Raw genomic sequence first — 18576 nt, forward strand, 5'->3', positions numbered from 1 at the left:
TGAACCATTCTCCCTGCAACATCCGTCTTTTGGAGGATTTGCTTCATGGGTTGGTTCGTACGGACTCTTATTGTATGAGCCTGAAAGTAAGGTCGTAGTCTTCGTGAGGCTATCACTAAGGAGTAGGCAAACTTCTCTAGTTTGTGGTACCTTAGCTCAGGGCCTTGTAGAACCTTACTGGTAAAATAGACCGGGTGTTGACCGACCTCGTCTTCTCGGACCAGGGCTGAGGAGACAGCCCTGTTTGCCACGGATAGGTATAGGACGAGGTCTTTTCCCGGTATTGGTCGGGTTAAGATAGGAGGTTGGCTTAAGAATTTTTTGAACTCTTGGAACGCCTCCTCACATTCCGGAGTCCATTCAAACTGGCATCCCTTCCTTAACAAGGAGAATAATGGAAGGGATTTTAGTGCCGATCCTGCCAAAAATCTGGAGAGGGCTGCAAGTCGGCCATTGAGCTGTTGAACCTCTCTTAAACAAGTCGGGCTCTTCATTTCTAGGATGGCTCTGCATTTGTCGGGATTGGCCTCAATCCCTCTTTGTGTTAGCATGAAGCCTAGAAATTTCCCTGCTTCTACTGCGAAGGCGCATTTTGCGGGATTTAGTCTCATCCCATGCGACCTTATAGTGTTGAAGACTTGTGAGAGGTCGGTTAAGGGGTCGACTTCTTGCTTGGTTTTTACTAACATGTCGTCGACGTATACCTCCATTAAGCTCCCTAAATGGGGGAAAACACTTTGTTCATCAGCCTTTGGTACGTGGCTCCTGCATTCTTCAGTCCGAATGGCATGACCACGTAGCAATAGTTGGCTTTTGGTGTGATGAACGATGTTTTCTCTTGGTCGGGCTCGTGCATCGGGATTTGGTTATATCCCGAGTAGGCGTCCATGAATGATAGGTATTGGTACCCTGAGCTGGAGTCTACTAGGGTATCAATACTTGGTAAGGGATAAGGGTCCTTAGGACAGGCCTTATTCAGGTCGGTATAGTCGACGCACATCCTCCATTTACCGTTTTGTTTTTTGACTAGCACTACATTGGCTAGCCATGTTGGGTATTTGACCTCTCTGATGAAGCCGGCTTCCAGGAGCGCCTGTACTTGCTCTTCTACTATGGAGGCCCTCTCTGGGCCGAGTTTGCGTCTCCTTTGCTGTACAGGTCGGGACCCTGGGTAAACCGAGAGCCTATGAGCTCGGGATCAATCCCGGGCATGTCGGAAGCCTTCCAGGCGAAGAGGTCGGAATTAGCTTTTAGGAGTTCACCCAACCTTTGTTTCAGGGTTTCCCCTAGGTTGGCTCCTATGTAAGTCGTTTTTCCTTCCTCTTTACCGACTTGTATCTCCTCGGTTTTTCCTCCCGGCTGGGGTCGTAGCTCTTCTCTTGTCCTTGTCCCACCTAACTCTATGGTGTGGACTTCTTTGCCCTTTCCTCTCAGATTCAGGCTTTCGTTGTAGCACTTCCTTGCCAATTTTTGGTCTCCCCTCACCGTTGCTATTCCTCCTGGAGTCGGGAATTTCATGCAGAGGTGAGGAGTTGACACTACTGCTCCAAGTCGATTAAGGGTAGTTCTGCCAATTAAGGCATTGTAGGCTGACCCTTCATCGATGACTATAAAGTCTATACTCAGAGTCCTTGATTTTTCCCCTTTTCCAAAGGTGGTGTGAAGGGGTAAAAATCCCAGTGGCTTTATTGGCGTATCCCCTAACCCATATAGAGTGTCGGGGTAAGCTCTCAGTTCTTTTTCATCTAACCCTAGTTTATCGAAGGCGGGCTTGAAAAGGATGTCCGCCGAGCTTCCTTGGTCTACTAGGGTTCTGTGGAGATGGGCGTTGGCTAGGATCATAGTTATCACCACGGGGTCATCATGCCCGGGGATTATCCCTTGCCCATCTTCTTTCGTGAATGAGATAGTGGGGAGGTCGGGTGTCTCATCCCCGACCTGATAGACTCTTTTGAGATGTCTTTTGCGAGAAGATTTGGTGATCCCACCTCCCGCAAATCCTCCTGAGATCATGTGGATATGTCTCTCTGGGGTTTGTGGTGGCGGATCTCTCCTGTCCATGTCATCCCGCTTTCTCTTTCCATGGATGTCCGACCTCTCCATGAGATATCTATCAAGCCGGCCTTCTCTAGCCAGCTTTTCTATCACATTTTTGAGGTCGTAACAGTCGTTGGTGGAGTGACCATATATTTTATGGTACTCACAATACTCGCTGCGACTTCCCCCTTTTTTGTTTTTAATAGGTCTTGGGGGTGGCAGCCTTTCAGTGTTGCATATCTCTCTGTATACATCCACTATAGAAGTCTTTAGAGGAGTATAAGAGTGATACTTTCTGGGCCTTTCGAGACCGGGTTCTTCCTTCTTTCTGACTTCCCTTTCCTTCTCCCTAGGGGAGGAAGTGGGTCCAGGTCGTGAACCTAGGTCTCTTAATTTGGCATTCTCTTCCATGTTGATGTACTTCTCGGCCCTTTCTTGTACATCACTTAGAGAGACGGGGTGTCTTTTAGATATGGACTGTGAGAAGGGACCTTCTCTAAGTCCATTGACTAACCCCATTATTACTGCCTCCGTGGGCAGGTCTTGGATTTCTAAACATGCTTTATTGAACCTTTCCATATAGGCTCGTAGAGATTCTCCGACCTCCTGTTTTATCCCCAGGAGGCTCGGTGCATGTTTTACCTTATCTTTTTGGATTGAGAACCTCATCAAGAATTTTCTTGAGAGGTCTTCAAAACTGGTGATGGATCTTGGGGGAAGGCTATCGAACCACTTCATCGCTGCTTTCGACAAAGTGGTCGGGAAAGCCTTGCATCTCGTAGCGTCGGAGGCGTCAGCTAGATACATCCGACTTTTGAAGTTGCTAAGATGATGCTTTGGATCCGTAGTTCCATCATAGAGGTCCATATCAGGGCTTTTGAAGTTCGTTGGAACTTTTGCCCTCATTATGTCCTCGCTGAAAGGATCTTCTCCGCCTGGGGGTTGATCTTCTCCTTCGTCGCGGGAGTTCTTGAGAGAGGATTCTAGCTGCAAGAGTTTTTTTTCCAACTCTCTTCGCCGTTCCATCTCTTCCTTAAGGTACCTTTCGGTTTCCTTTTGCCTCTCCCGCTCTTGTTCCAATTGCTCCAGGCGGCTATGGACTAGTCCCATCAATTCTGTTACGTGAGATGGTCCACCCTTTTCTGATTCACGTCCATCTGAGGAGTTTACCTTTGGATTCTTCATTCCAGAGGTACCCTCTCTGTGTTGGTCGTTATCTTGATGTTGGGCTGTGTCTTCATTGTCGTTGCCCAGGCCTAGATTCTCTTGCTCAGAATCTGTTTCAACATGGCCTTCTTCATGGGATCTTTCTGCCATCAAGGGATGATCTCTCGGGTCCCCGGCAACGGCGCCAATGTTACGGTGGGTAACCGGAGATTAGTCCAATGGATGGCGTTCGGCGGCCCAAGTGTATGATGGAGGAGGACTCCGTGGGGGTCCGCAACTCGGGAGGCTCCGTCCGACTTGTGCTCGCGTGTGAATGGGGGGTGGTACCTGCAAAGACACTCCGATGCCTAAGTTAGCAAGGGTGTGAGCAGGTCTTAGAGAGTATTGGACTTAGGAATACCTGAGGTGTGTCAGTGTACTTATAGTGGTGAGCCAATAACCACCGTTGGAGTAGTGCCGTATCTTTAGGATAATAACCGTCCCACTATCTTAGGGAGGTTAAGATATGGCTTTAGGAAGTGGTTAGAGAGATTTTAGGGGCGGTTAATCATTTGAATGGGCGTTTACCTGCCAGCTAATCTCACAACCGACTTCTTCGTACCAAGTCGGGGTGGACACCGACCTCTTGAGTAGAGGTGGGTGCTTTGCTAGGCTTAATCTAATGGATCAGGCCTTTCGATTGGACCTGGGCCCTTAACATTGGGTCAGGGTATGAACAATAAGTATTCGGAATTATTGGTATTTGTATAAGTTTACGATAAATATTAGCCGACTGTGTGATCATTGTTTGATATAATATATAAGGAGTTTTGTTAAATAGATAATGATTTTTGAATATTAAGATAATAATCTCTATACATAGTGAATTGAACATTCAGCTATTATTAACTGTGTATGATTAAATCAAATAAAAAAATAATAATTTAATTAAAAATAATAAACATAATTATCTACATACTTATTAAATTGATGAACATCTAACATATTCATTGTTTACATTGTTTAGTATTTTCATTGTCTATCTATATTTTTTTATATATAAAACATGATCTCGTGCATGTATTTAATTAATAAGAAAATTAAGTGTGTGAAATGGTTTAGCTGCAAAGATGCTTAAACCTCTTTAAAATTGTGCAAGTTGTGATAGGTAGGTAAAAGGTCATGTCTGATTTGAATCGAAAAATGTTAGAGACTAATCAAAATTATTATTTTCTATTATTAATATTTAAAAATATAAAATAAAATATTATTAAATTATTAAACAAGAAAACTAAATTAATAACTAAAAATAATAAATTTTGATAATTTTTTAGTATTTCTCTATTTAAACCAGATATCTCTGTTAGCTCGTGCTAAATCATGATCTTCTTCATAATCTATTGTTCACCTTTCAAATAAAAAATAGGTACAAGATAGATACATAACATCCAATGAATTAGAAATAGCAAAGACTAATCAAAACACAAACACTTGTTATGAGTAGAAACTTCTAGTACTAGTATATATATACAAATTAACGCTGTAGGCATGTGCAATATTGTAGGAGTTTGTGCTTATTTAGGGTGGCTCGTGAACTAAATACACACTGGTCCAGTTGTCTTTGTCTGACATGTAATGTGAAATGAACAACACATCAATTATCTCGCCCCCACTTTCCATCCATATTAGCGTGCAAATTCTATTATCTACTTAAATGAAAATCTAATCTTTTGGTTTATCATGCATAAACGGAAATAAATTTTCTCATATTCTTCAAAGGCTAATACTTTTTAACAATATTAATTAATACTTAATTAATATTTTATTTTTATATTATTACGATTTAAAGTTTAGAATTTAATTTTTAAAATTTATTATTTAAAATTTAAAGAATTTTATTAATCAAAAATAATAAATTTTATTAATTATATAACATTATTCAAAAAATCATCTCAGCCAATCATATGAAATATAAATTTTATCATTAAATTATATATAACTCGTCTATGTTAAAGTATAGTATATTTAATTTTATCAAAAGTTAATAATAAAATTAAAATACACAATATAATCAAGATAAGGGGAATGGGTTATCTATTTTTAACGATCAAAACGAACTTAACTCACAATTCAAGCACAACCACGTAATTATTAGGGACGTGCTCTACCACTGAACTAATAGTCCGTTGTGTGGGCCTCTCGCTAAAATCCGTTATGCCAAAAGCGAGAAAAATTTCATCTCTCTCTTTCTTTCTCTTTTTTTTAGTCCCAACTTATTAAGTATATTTTTTATAGAGAAAGCAAAAAGATAAAATTTGAGCAAAATAAACACTTATCAATGAAGTCTTATCAATTAATATTATACAAAAAAATCTATTATTATAATATAATGAATATTATCTTAAAAAATTTTATATTCAAATTGAAAAATTAAATATTATATTAATTGATAAAACTGAATAAAATAACTCTAAACTTTTGAAGACATACGAAAAATAATAAGTCTTATCGTTAAGGTAAAATTTTATGTTTTTATAATAATAATAAAATTATTCAAAAATAAAATAATTTTCTTTTTATATTCAAAATTCGAATAAACACTAAAAATATATGGATTTTCAATCCTTATTTCCTTAATTAAGAATGGCGTGTATGCACCACTAGTTTTTTACTCACCGAAAAATAAATTCAAACAGGTAATAAAAGTTAATTGTTCAATAAATAGATACTCCAAAATTTATGTTTAGTGATACAAAAGTTTGGATCTCTATCTTGCAATGAAAAATTTTGCTTCCGTTAATTGTTGGTGAAGTTATATAGCCTTAAAATATTAATGACAAGACTAACCAAAGTGGCGTTCATTCATGCTCATCCTTGTGGTCACGGTGCACCCTACCTGTTTTGTTTCTTTCTTGAGGAAAAGATGAAGTAGAAGTAATAATCATTTTGTTGTACGGAATTGATCCTTTTCCATATTTAAAGATCTTATGATTATTGGGATATTTAATGGATGTAATTTATTCTTATAAAATTTTTTCAAGATTTTTTTGTGTGTATGTTGTTTGATGAATAAAGATCTCATTCTTTGTATACTCGATATGTAGGTCGAGATAAAATGTAGTCTTTTCAAGATCTTTTATCTCAAATTCTTCTTTTAGAGCTTTTATAATTATTGGAATCTCTTCAAGAATTCCAATGATATTTAAATCATCAACGTACACAGCAATTATAATGAATCCAGATGCAGATTTCTTTATGAAAACAAATGGATAAATATCATCATTCTTAAATCCATTTTTGGCCAGATACTCAGTAAGACGATTATACCACATTCGTCCAGATTGTTTTAGATCGTATAAAGATCTTTGCAATTTGACTGAGTATAACCCCTGTGAATATTCACTGGATGGTTTAGATATCTTTAGTCCTTCAGGGCCTTAATATAGATATCCTGATCTAATGAGCCGTATAAATAGGATGTTACCACATCCATTAAATGCATATGCAGTTTATGATATGCAGATAAACTGACCAAATAACGCAATGTTATCGCATCCACTACAAGGGAATACGTTTTTTCATAATTTATATCGAGTCTTTGTGAAAAACCTTGTGCTACAAGTCGAGCTTTGTAGCGTACAACTTCATTTTTCTCATTTCATTTTCTCACAAATACTCATTGGTATCCAACAGATTTTACATCTTCTGGTATAAGGACTACAGGTCCGAAGATTTCACGTTTTGCAAGTGAGTCTATCTCAACCTTCATGGCTTCTTCCCATTTTGGCCAATCATTCCTTTGTCGACATTCTTCAACTGATCTTAGCTCAAGATCCTTACTTTGATGCATGATATTTAATGCCACATTATATGCAAATATTTTATTAATAATTGTCTTATTTCGTTCCCATTTATCTCTTGTAAAGGCATAATTTATCGAGATCTCGTCATTTTCATAATTTTTAGGTACCTGAACGTCTTCTGGCGTTAAAATTATATCAGAATTTTGGACAACTGCAGGTGTCTTTATTATGTCTTTTTCAACAGGAATAGTTTTTACCTCTTTTCTCTTTCGAGAATTTTTGTCTTTTGAACTAACAGGCCTGCCATGCTTCTGGCGTGTATTTGCTTCGGTGGCAATTTGTCCAACTGGGACAACAATTCAAATTGGGGACATTTTTCCCTGGTATATAAGACTTGGTTATCCTCTTTGTATCAGAAAATACATCAGGCAATTCATTTGCTATTCTTCAAATGTATAATCTTTTGAACTTTTAGTTCACATTGCTCTGATTGAGAATCTAAATACATCAAGGATGATGCATTTCAATTAAGTTCCTTTTTAGGAAGCTTATTCTCTCCTTCTAAAATGTTAGAAATTTTGATTCATCAAAATGACAATCCGCAAATCGGGCTTTAAATACATCCCCATTTTGTATCTCAAGATACCTTACTATAGAAGGAGAATCATATCCAACATATATCCCATATTTTCTTTGGGATCCCATTTTGGTGCGATTAGGTGGTGCAATGGGAACATATATTGCACATCCGAATATTCTTAAATGGGAAATATTTGGCTGCTGGCCAAAAGCTAATTGCATAGGAGAGAACTAATGATAACTCGTTGGCCTCAAACGAATAAGTGTTGCGGCATGTAAAATAGCATGTCCTCAAGCCGACATTGGGAGATTTGTTCTCATAAGTAAGGGTCTAGCAATTAATTGGAGGCATTTAATAAGTGATTCTGCTAACCCATTTTGTGTGTGAACATGAGCTACTAAATGTTCAACACTTATTCCATTAGCCATACAATAAGCATCAAATGCTTGGGAAGTAAATTCACCTGCATTATCAAGACAAATTGCTTTGATTGAATTTTCTGAAAACAGTGCTTTTAATCGAATCATTTGAGCCAGTAATCTCGCAAACGTCAGGTTATGAGAAGACAATAAGCACACATATGACCATCTCGAAGATGCATCTATCAGGACCATAAAATATCTTAAAGATCCACATGGTGGATGAATAGGTCTACATATATCACATTGAATTCTTTCTAAAAATTCAGAAGACTCAAATCCAATCTTTACTGGTGATGGCCTTAAAATTAACTTCTCTTGAGAACATGCAGCACAACAAAATTCACTAGATTTAAGAATCTTCTGGTTCTTTAGTGAATGTTCATGAGAGTTTTCAATAATTCTCTGTATCATGATTGTTTCCGGATGACCCTATCGGTCGTGCCAAGTTATGAATTCATTTGGGCTAGTAAACTTCTAGTTTACAATGGCATGTGATTCAATTGTACTAATTCTAGTATAATACAACCCAGATGAAAGTGATGGTAACTTTTCTAATATAACCTTTTTTATTTAAATCATGAGTTGTGATATACAAGTACTCATAATTTCTCTCATTCATTGTTTCAATATGATATCCATTTCGGCAAATATCTTTAAAACTCAACAAGTTCCTCACAGACTTGGTAGATAATAGTGCATTATTATTATGAATTTTGTTCCTCTAAGAAACAAAATTATAGCTCTTTTGGAGCCTTCTATCACATTGCCCGAGCCAATAATAGCATTAACATATTCTTCTTTTGGCACAAGATGGGTAAATATATATCACTTTTAAGAATAGTGTGTGAACTTGTACTATCCGCAAGGTAAATATCTTCAAAACATGTCCTTACCATTTTTCTTCAAAGACAAATAATAATAATAATAATAAAATGAGTAAAAGTACATGCACAGTAAAATTATTCACATGAATACTTAACAAACACACATATTAAACTATTCCATCATTGATCAAATAGCCAATATTTCCTGTAGGATCCTCAAAAAAATTAGATACGTCATAATGAGTGGTGAAATTTTCATCATTTGAAACAAAATTTGTTTCCTTTTCTTTGTCATCATTTTTCAATGATGCTTGATAAAGATCAACTAGGTGTCTTGGGGTACGACAAGTGCGTGACCAATGATCATTTCCACCACAACAGAAGCATTTATCCTCAGTTGATTTACTTTACCCATTGTTTCTTTCTTTATCCCACTTCTCGTGAGATCCTTTCTTGTGAATATAATTATTCTTCCTTCCATAATTTTTCTTATTACTAAAATCTTGCCATTACCTCTTTTGGGGTAATGATTTGCCGCACTTATTTCAGGAAATGGAGCGGCGCTAACTGGACGCGCTTCATGATTCCTTAGAAGTAATTCATTGTTGCGTTAAGTAACAAGAAGGCAAGAAATTAACTCAAAATATTTTTTAAATCCTTTTTCTCGATACTGCTGCTGCAGGAGCACATTCGAGATAAAGAAGATCGAAAAAATTTTCTCTAACATATCGGGTTTGAGGAAGTATCACCATCTTTTAATTTGATGATTATACCTTTATTCAAGGTCTTTTCACAGATCTGCAGGATCTTTTAATGTAAAATATTTATTTTTCAATCCTTCGTCAAGATGACGACGAAGGAAAATCATGACCTTGGCTTTATCCTTTTGGGATACATTATTTTTAACCTTAATGGTATCTCCAAGATCCATTGAATCAAGATGAATTTTAGCATCAGATATCCATGATGAATAATTATTTCCAGATATATCAAGAGCATTAAATTCAAGATGAGAGAGTTTCGACATAATAAAAATTTATTACCTGAAATCTTCTAAAATTTGATTAGAGTCGCGTGCTGATAATGTGTTGTAAAATAAATAAATAAATAAATAAGGAAGAGATAATAAATATAAAATAAAAAATATAATTAGATAATAATATTCACCATAATTATTATCTCAATATAATAGAGATAATTAATATATTTATTAATATTATATATAAAAAATGAGAGAAAAGAGTATTCAAAATATTTATAAAATAAAAAAAAAAAATTGTATTAGTAATATAAAAAAGAGAAGATTGTTGTTGTTATTAATGTGTAATATCTAAACCTCTTATTTATATATGTGAAAAAGTTTCTTTTCAAGCTATTATTAAATATATTCTATTTTGAGAATATTGAATCATCCATCATAAATCGACATCCACCTTATCATCCTTATCACAGCAATATAACCTTGAAATATTAATGAGAAGACTAACCCAAGTGACGTTCATTCATGCTCACCCTTGTGGTCACGGTGCACCCTACCTCTTGTTTTTTTCTTTAGGAGAAGATGAAGTAGAAGTAGTAATCATTTTGTTGTACGCTAAGAACTGCCACCGTATATATAGTGACATTAGCTTATACATAATACATAATACTAATTATTAATTAATTAATTAATAACACCCTCCAACATGCCAAGTAACAGATGATGAGGCTGGATTATATCGTTGAGTTGTGTCCTAACCCGGTGGCTCCATGATGACGTGGACACAGACGTGCAGATCCTGTCTTCTTGATGAAAACTTTGATTGGTTTTCTTCGGCAATATTCACCTATCATTTTTTTGTACTATATCTCATTAATATAGTTTTGTCACTTAGCCCATAGAAAACACATGATTCACCATGAAGAGCATAATAATAATTTCGATAGTACTAAAAATAAAAAGATAAAAAAAAATATTCTACTTAAACAATCAAAATTTATCTTATTTAATATTTATTTATTATAAAATATATTAAATAAAGTCAAAACTAATAAATTTTAGTATTTTTTACTAATATTTACGATCCTATCTTTCTCACTAGAACCTTCCTCTACATACACTCTTAACTTGATTGGTGCTGTTTTGTCCTTGCCATGATTTCGAATCTCCGCATACATATCTTTGAACCATAGAACCTACCTTATCTTTCATTCACCTACCGTGTAGCTAGCTAATTCAGCGTCTTTATATATTAATCATTGTAAGTGCTAACTGAACAATCTGTGTTGAAAGAAAATGGGTGTTTTGGATGAGAATCTTCCTGCACTGGCTATGATGGGGTTGCAGTTTCATTATGCAGCGCTTGCAATTTTCACCAGAGCTGCTCTGTTAGAAGGTTTGAGTCCAACCGTCTTTGTTGTTTATAGACAAGCCATTGCTACCTTAGCTTTGGCTCCTATGGTCTTCTCCCCTAAGCGGTAATAAGTAACAACTACTCATAATTATATATGTTCAGCTTAATTGCTAGATCTCTTCTTCTCATGTTCTTTGTATCAGGATACAATCTTTCAAAACTTCACTGAGATCACCAAAGAGCTTCTTCTTGATGTTTGCTACCTCTCTTGTTGGGTATATATATATATATATATCATGTTGTTGGTTTAGGTTATTTAATTGAATAATGATCTATAATAATATACTCTTAAGTCTTAAAGGTTGATTTTTGAACTTGCAGAGTAACAGCTAATCAGAATGCATATTTTCAAGGTCTATTCTATGCTTCTTCTACAGCAGCAACTGCAATGAGTAATCTCATACCTGCTTTAACTTTTGTCATAGCAACAATTGTTGGGTATAACTGCTTTATCTTCTCTACTTATTATCCAGCATGCACCACTTCAGTGCAATAACAAAGAGCATATTTTGTTTATTGATGAGTCAGATTTGAGAAAATTGATCTGAAAAGCATGAGAAGTAGTGCAAAAATAATAGGAACAGTTTGCTGCGTGAGTGGAGCATTAACCATGGCTCTGGTGAAAGGACATAAGCTCTTAAACATGGACTACTTTCCTCATAATGCTGCCAAACACATCCTCACTGCTGCTGATGATGACACGTGGCTTCTTGGCTGCCTATTGCTCTTAGCAAGTAGTGTTTTCTGGTCTTCTTGGATTATCATGCAGGTAATAAAATCTCTAATCATTATTAATTACTGTACATGAATGAAAATGGGACTTATTATTATAGCTTGAAACCAACACAAACAAACAGGTACCAATTTCTTCAAGCTGCCCAGACCATTTGTTATCAACCTTCTGGATGTGTTTATTTGCTGCGGTTCAATCAGCCATATTTGCACTAGTCTATGAACATGATCTAAGACCATGGAGTTTGCATTCTGGCCTAGAATTTTCATGCTGCCTATATGCTGTAAGTCACACCCTAACATCCTTATACGTTACCAATTAAATCAAACTAAATTATTTTTTATGTGTAGGGAATTGGAATAGCTGTTAGCTTCTTGGTTCAAACATGGTGTATATCAGAAAGAGGTCCTCTGTACTGTGCAATGTTCAACCCTCTAGCAACAGTCATCACAGCTTTCATTTCTACTACATTCTTACAGGAACAGCTTTATGTTGGAAGGTATGTATTAATTTCATTGTTTGAATAAAATTTCTCTAAGAACACAATAATTGAAGCTAAGGTAAACTTGAGTTTCAGCTTGATAGGAGCAATTGGAGTGATTGTTGGTTTATATATTGTGTTATGGGGCAAAGCCAAGGAGTATGAAGGGGTGAAGAAGCAGAAGACACCAGATTCAAGTTTGGAGGAAGGTGATGATGATAATGTAATAACAAGAAGTTGTAGTAGTAAGATAGATCTGGAAGAACCACTTCTGTCAGATAAATCAGAAAGCAAGATAGAACCGTGATTATGATACAAGATTAATCCAGTAACAGTTTTGAACTTTTGATGATGAATTTTGATCTGGAGAAGCTTAAACAGAAACTACTTCCTTTCATCAAATTTTCTAAGGCAGAGAATCTGGACACCAAAGAAAAATCAAGATTATTACCTGAAAAATGGTAACTATTATATATTATAGATTAGTAGCAGTAACGTATTATTAGATAAAAGCTATTCTTCTTTTCTTCTTAGAAATCGGAATTTTTGCAAAAATAAACAATGATTTATTTGGTTTATAATAGAAATAATAGCTATTTTCTTTGATAAACAAATTCAAGATTTTATTATTATTATTTTGGTCTGAAAACAAATTCAAGATTATCACTTGAACATTTTTAATTAAAATGTGATGATGAATAATGAGTCAGCACCAAAAAGAGATTGTGATAATAATAATATTGTAATAATGAACTAGGAAAGAGAAAACGCCTATCTAGTTTTCACCAGATTTGGGCTTGGGCTATTTTTTTAGTCTATTTTTTTTCGAACCATTAGAACTTAGAAAATGTACACTTGCACTCTGATCCGAAGAAGTTTTTTTTTTTTATATAACATATCAATTAACTAAATTGGGTTGGTTTAGTTGTTAGATCAATAATTCGTTTAAAGAAATGTTCGAGGGTTCAAATTTAGATGGATGGATATTGTAGAAAAAAAAAAAAACATCATTCCAATTACGAGCCTTTGGATAAACAGATTCCATTGAAGGACAATTAAAGCAACGGCTGGTTTTACGAGTAAATATAGGTAAAGTACATATAAGGTGCTTACCAAAACACCAAAAAAACTACATATAAGGTATACGGAATTTTTATTTTAATGTTTTGGTTTTATCAAAGGGGCTACATGTACAGATAAGAAAAATTGCTAATCCTATATTTCGTGTCAAATTTTATTTTAACTTTCTAACTCTAGGTGTTCTTTTTTTCGACTAAATCCTCATTTTGCTTCTTGAGATTCACGTAATTACTTATTTTGGTTCTCTAAATTTAAAGTTACCTATATTATTCCTTTAAATTCAAGTTCGGGCACTAATGTAGTCCCTCGATTCTTTCTGGCGATGACTAAACAAACGTAATACTGAGATGACACCCTCCCTGGCTGCCACGCTGAATGATGAGTAAACGACTTCGTTTATCTTTGGCACCTAAACAAGTCAGAAATATCGTCGCTTTGTATATGAAGGGAGAAAAAACGATGGAGACCCAAAATAAAATATTTTTTTTCTTCTCTACCTCCACTATTCTTCATTTTTGAGTTGTTTGGATACTAAGAGTAAACGACGTCATTTACTCACCATCCAGTGTGGCAGGGAAGGTGCCATCTTAGCACTGCGTTTACCTAATCATTGCCAGAAAGAGTTGAGGGACTATATTGGTGCCCGAACTTGAACATGGAGGACTAATATAGGTAATTTTGAATTTTGAGGACCAAATTAAATAATCGCGTGAATCTTATAGACCAAAATGGGAATTTAGTCAAAACGACAAAAGAGTGCATATTGTTCCTACAGTGAATCTGAAAACGAAGAGGAACCAATGTGAAGAAAATGTAATTGTGTATAGAATTGAACATTCGAATTGAAATGAAGAGTAGCAGCTCCAATCTATTTATACAATGCTAAAGTCATGCTGCACTACTACTCAGCAGTAACCACTCTTAACTAACTTGACACAAAACAACTCTAACTACGCTAACTAATTTTGATTGCACTGTTCTTCATTCTTGATTTCAGACTTTATACACTCAATAGTTCCCCTACCTATTCAAATATATATTTTTTAATCCAAAATTGATGTCCCTTAGTATGTAAAAAATTATCATTATACATACAAATTAGTCACTCTTATATATATTTAAATACAAAATATATATTACAAATATATGAAATAACATAAATGTATTAATAAATACATAATAACTGATTTAATCACTGTTTTTTACTATATACATAATATTTTTTTAAAAAATGGTTACTTAATTATTTATTCTAAGAAGAAAACAAAAAGCCAAACAGATGAATAATAAAATAAATAAATAAAATGGGTAATGTATATCTCTTTTTTCAAATGAGCATGTGCAGACAAAAAAACATGCTGTAGGACCATGACAACCACTAAGCCTAGCTTCACTCATTAACGGCTGGACACTAGCTCATTATAGATTTCTCTTATCTAATTGTGATTTGGGAAGAGTGATTGGTGATTTGGTGGTGAACTTATATAAGGGTGGCTTTAAGTTTTAACATTACTATATATATATATATATAAGAAAAAGAAAAAGTGAGTTAACCCACTTTTATATCTTTGGTTTGGTTTGGTTAATATCTTTGTATCCCCTATACACGAACTCTCTACTATTTTCTTATCTAAAAGATTGATCAGTTACAGTGATGTTAATTGTTAACCATCAATAATTAAGAAGAAATTATTTGATATATCCATTAATTGATAATTGACTCTTTTGCCACCGAGTTTGTAGTTACTTATAAAGTAAAAACTGGTGTTGAAGGAGACAATCACCGAGTCATACCTCACTCATTAGTCATTACTGATTCCCTTATCTAACTATTGACCAATTGCCATTAGACTAGGCGCATCAATAATTCACAAGAAATTATTTGAGTATCCATTAATTGATAATTGACTCTATATATATAGTCGCCCATTTCATGATTATTCTTTAAGTAGATCTGACTGTTGATGCAAGATATATACGAAGGATAAAAAGAATTGTAACCGGAGATAATCTAATATAATAGATAAACATCCATTAAATCACAAGTGATCAAACTGAGAATAGAAAAACAAGATGAAAATAATATCCAGATAATTACAAAATTAAAGGAAGCTAAGGTAGAGTACTAAGCAATAAGTGCAATAAAGAGCAGGGCAATTTACAATGAAACTGTACTGTACTTAACTGCATAAAAGCCAGACCATAAACCAAATAATGTCTAACTTGATCATCATCTCTGCATTAGTTAATAAGAATGAATATAGTGATGAGGTTAATATGACTTCCAATTATCCCTTCGGTTGTTCCTGAATGCACAACATCCAATGGAGTAGACAATGATGAGAATGATTAGGAATATAATGTTGACAACAGCTACTGTCTTCCAATCAGTCTTAATGTTTTGCAATAATCCAGCTTTACATGAATTGCAATTGAAGCACAAAACGCTTGGATCATTATTCCAAGCATCACAGTCAGGATCGGTGTAAGTTGCATTTTGTGGTTTGTTCCATTCAGTAGGACTTTGATAGGTGAAATTGCATGCATCTGATGGCTTGCAACATCCAGACTGCAAATAATAATAATAAGATTAAAGTCTTAAAGATATCTATGCATTGAGTTAAGCTGCATTCATTTGAGAAGAAAATAATTGAATTTTTCAAGGGGATGCATGATAGGAACTGATCAAGTGGGAGTGGGGCATGCAACCATCTCATCTCACTATGAACTCATCACTCATCTTAGAACATAATCCAATTTATTAAAAATTTCAATTACAATTTACCAACTATATATACTATGAAAAAAAAAAGAAAGGAAAATTAAAAGAGGAGTAGACATAAGCAATGCTACTCTGAATCAAAGTTTATTTATTGATTTATGGGCAGCAGAAAGAGAAAAGTTAATTAACTTTTTGGCATCCATTACCCACAAAAAAAATTAGTAGAAAAGAGACCTGAAAAGTTCTGACACAAAAAGCATCGAAAAATGAGCATAACACAGCCTTTTCCATTTCAGAAGAGGAAAGCCAATTGGAGATAAAGAGTTAAGAGAGCATCTTTTTGGAAAAAGAAACTTTGACTACTTAGGAACTCTCATCCATGACACTTCCGCCTTGACTCTCTTAGGATTATACTAGTCAAACCCCAAACTCAGCTTTAACCATAAATTAAATTTGAAATTGCAGCGAATAGAAGTGTAATTCCAAACCAGATCTACAATCAACATGCATGACAAACCCTAATTAAATTTGAGAAATGAAAAATGAAAAAGAGAATTGACCTGAAGCGCCGTTAACTTTTCAGAGTAGAACTGTTGAAGAGTGTCGTTCAAGAAGCGTGATTTGAAATCAGAGCAGAGTTTGCCAGATTGCAAGCAGCTCTTGATTTTGTTCCAAGTCTTAGTGTTGTTAACCCTCTTCTGCAACCAATTGGAGTAATCTCCGAGCTTGTACTCCTTATAGCCCTTTCCAGAAACGACCTGACCGGCACCCTTGTTGGTGACCACAAAGGCGAAGATGGTGAAGGCGAAGACGAGCACAATGAGGACGAACATGACGAGCAGGTAGAGCCATAAGAGCCACGTGACGCGGCAACAGGCTCCGATGAGGCCCGCGAGGGAGACGAGGAGGAGGAAGACGCCGAGGGCGATGACGGGACGTTCCAACCAGCGCTCGCAGTCGGTGTTTGCCTGCTTGCTGAGCCAGACCCCGGTGACGAGGATTGGGATGGAGAGAAGCAGGGTCAGGAAATTCAGAATGCCGATCAAGTTGTTGCTTAACCGAACCATCTTCTTGTGATGATGTATCAAGACTCAAGAGGTGGATACTGGATAGTGATAAGAATGACGTTGTTTTGTTTATATAGAAATAGAATTACAAGAGTGGTTTTCTTTGAATCAATCAATGACATGGAGGAAATTGCCAAGAAGGCAAAACTTAGCTTAATTTCATTTCAATTTTTCTTTCACACTCTCTCAAACGCCATTTACGTTACACGTGGAGTACCATACGCGTTTGTTTATGAGTAATAACGAGACGGCACGATTTTTATGTGATTAGTTCCAATGTTTTTTTTTATGTAGTAATTTATTGATTAATAATAAAATAGTCATTAATTTATCAGTTTAAAAAATATCATAAAATACAAAAAATATTAGTAGTTACTATGGCATTTGGCGGTGGTCACGGCTGTTGAAAATGCCAAAGGGCTTGAGGGGTCAGGTTTTGGTGGTGTTTGGACTATTAATTAGCGTTTTCATGTAAGCTTTGGGACAAATTTAGCTAATGGCTATTAATAATTGGAAAAGTATCTACGTACACGTTTTCAAGGACTAAAGGAGTCTGCTCCTCTAAAATTCAACTAGCCTTCAACAATGATCATCAATTCATCATCACAAGGGTACAAATTATTTAACTTGCGTAGGTGATAAGTGACCACAACTTTTTGTCAATAGCTTTCAACTTTTGTGCGTTTTTACTTCCCTATTGACTAATGTATGGAAATGAGTAGTAGAAATGGAAAGTTCTGAATACCCCAAAGACCTAGAAAGTTCTTTATGGTAGAATAGGTGAGCAACTCCTATGCCTAACCACGGCATCATTTATTAAGAAAGGTATAGACTAATTTTATATGATTATATTATATGTATAGAGGCCTGTTATACATACGAGCCTTTTTGGCTTACAAATTATACAAGTTGTTCCAAATTTATGAAAAAAATACGCACTCCTTCAACAATACGTTCATTCTTCGTCTTCTTCCTCAATCAAAACGCAAACTATCAAGAAAATAACACGCGCCCCTTCCACAACACGTTCACTCTTCTTCTTCTTCCTCAATCAAAACGCAAACCATCAAGATTCAATGGACATTCAAAATAAACTACTACGATTCTGCAGAAACGTTCCAACTCCTTGCGAAGAGTAGAAGAAATCAAGAAAAAAAGATACAAATCTCCAAAAAAAAATCACCAGAAAAAAAGAAAAAACATTATTCAAGATACTGTTTTACTGTTCTTCTAGATTTTTCTTTTAGATTATCTCTGCCATATGCCTCATCCTTAACCAGCAAAACAT

The 18576-nt window shown here is 35.2% G+C and overlaps 2 protein-coding genes across 3 annotated transcripts; one reads left to right on the plus strand and one right to left on the minus strand.

Annotated features, from left to right (window-relative positions):
- The first annotated feature begins 10958 nt into the window (after nucleotides 1–10958).
- Nucleotides 10959–12761, plus strand: LOC130969547 (WAT1-related protein At4g28040). Of its 2 annotated transcripts, XM_057895703.1 has the most exons (7): nucleotides 10962–11269; nucleotides 11349–11420; nucleotides 11527–11643; nucleotides 11734–11974; nucleotides 12063–12221; nucleotides 12289–12437; nucleotides 12516–12761. In XM_057895703.1, the coding sequence occupies exons 1-7, from the start codon at nucleotides 11088–11090 to the stop codon at nucleotides 12724–12726; spliced, it is 1131 nt and encodes a 376-aa protein (XP_057751686.1). In that variant the 5' UTR covers nucleotides 10962–11087; the 3' UTR covers nucleotides 12727–12761. The 2 variants fall into 2 exon arrangements, with proteins under 2 accessions (XP_057752427.1, XP_057751686.1); XM_057896444.1 differs by lacking the exon at nucleotides 11349–11420 and having other exon boundaries at nucleotides 10959–11269.
- A 2723-nt stretch (nucleotides 12762–15484) lies between these two features.
- LOC130969374 (tetraspanin-8-like) lies at nucleotides 15485–17410 on the minus strand. Its single transcript, XM_057895060.1, has 2 exons — nucleotides 16782–17410; nucleotides 15485–16068 (listed from the first exon to the last, which is right to left on the minus strand). Exons 1-2 carry the CDS (start codon nucleotides 17286–17288, stop codon nucleotides 15772–15774), a joined length of 804 nt encoding a protein of 267 aa, XP_057751043.1. The 5' UTR covers nucleotides 17289–17410; the 3' UTR covers nucleotides 15485–15771.
- Between the last annotated feature and the right edge of the window lie 1166 nt (nucleotides 17411–18576).

The sequence above is a fragment of the Arachis stenosperma genome, chromosome 1 (genome assembly GCF_014773155.1).
Source record: "Arachis stenosperma cultivar V10309 chromosome 1, arast.V10309.gnm1.PFL2, whole genome shotgun sequence".
Lineage (NCBI taxonomy): Eukaryota > Viridiplantae > Streptophyta > Magnoliopsida > Fabales > Fabaceae > Arachis > Arachis stenosperma.

Excerpts from the sequence above, each read along its gene's own strand:
- LOC130969547 (XM_057895703.1), top strand. The coding sequence starts at position 11,088 with ATGGGTGTTTTGGATGAGAATCTTCCTGCACTGGCTATGATGGGGTTG. Across the intron at positions 11,421-11,526 it reads TTTGCTACCTCTCTTGTTGG|AGTAACAGCTAATCAGAATG; the intron begins GTATATATATAT and ends TTGAACTTGCAG. Across the intron at positions 11,644-11,733 it reads GTCATAGCAACAATTGTTGG|ATTTGAGAAAATTGATCTGA; the intron begins GTATAACTGCTT and ends TTGATGAGTCAG.
- LOC130969374 (XM_057895060.1), bottom strand. The coding sequence starts at position 17,288 with ATGGTTCGGTTAAGCAACAACTTGATCGGCATTCTGAATTTCCTGACC. Across the intron at positions 16,069-16,781 it reads AAAAGTTAACGGCGCTTCAG|TCTGGATGTTGCAAGCCATC; the intron begins GTCAATTCTCTT and ends TATTATTTGCAG.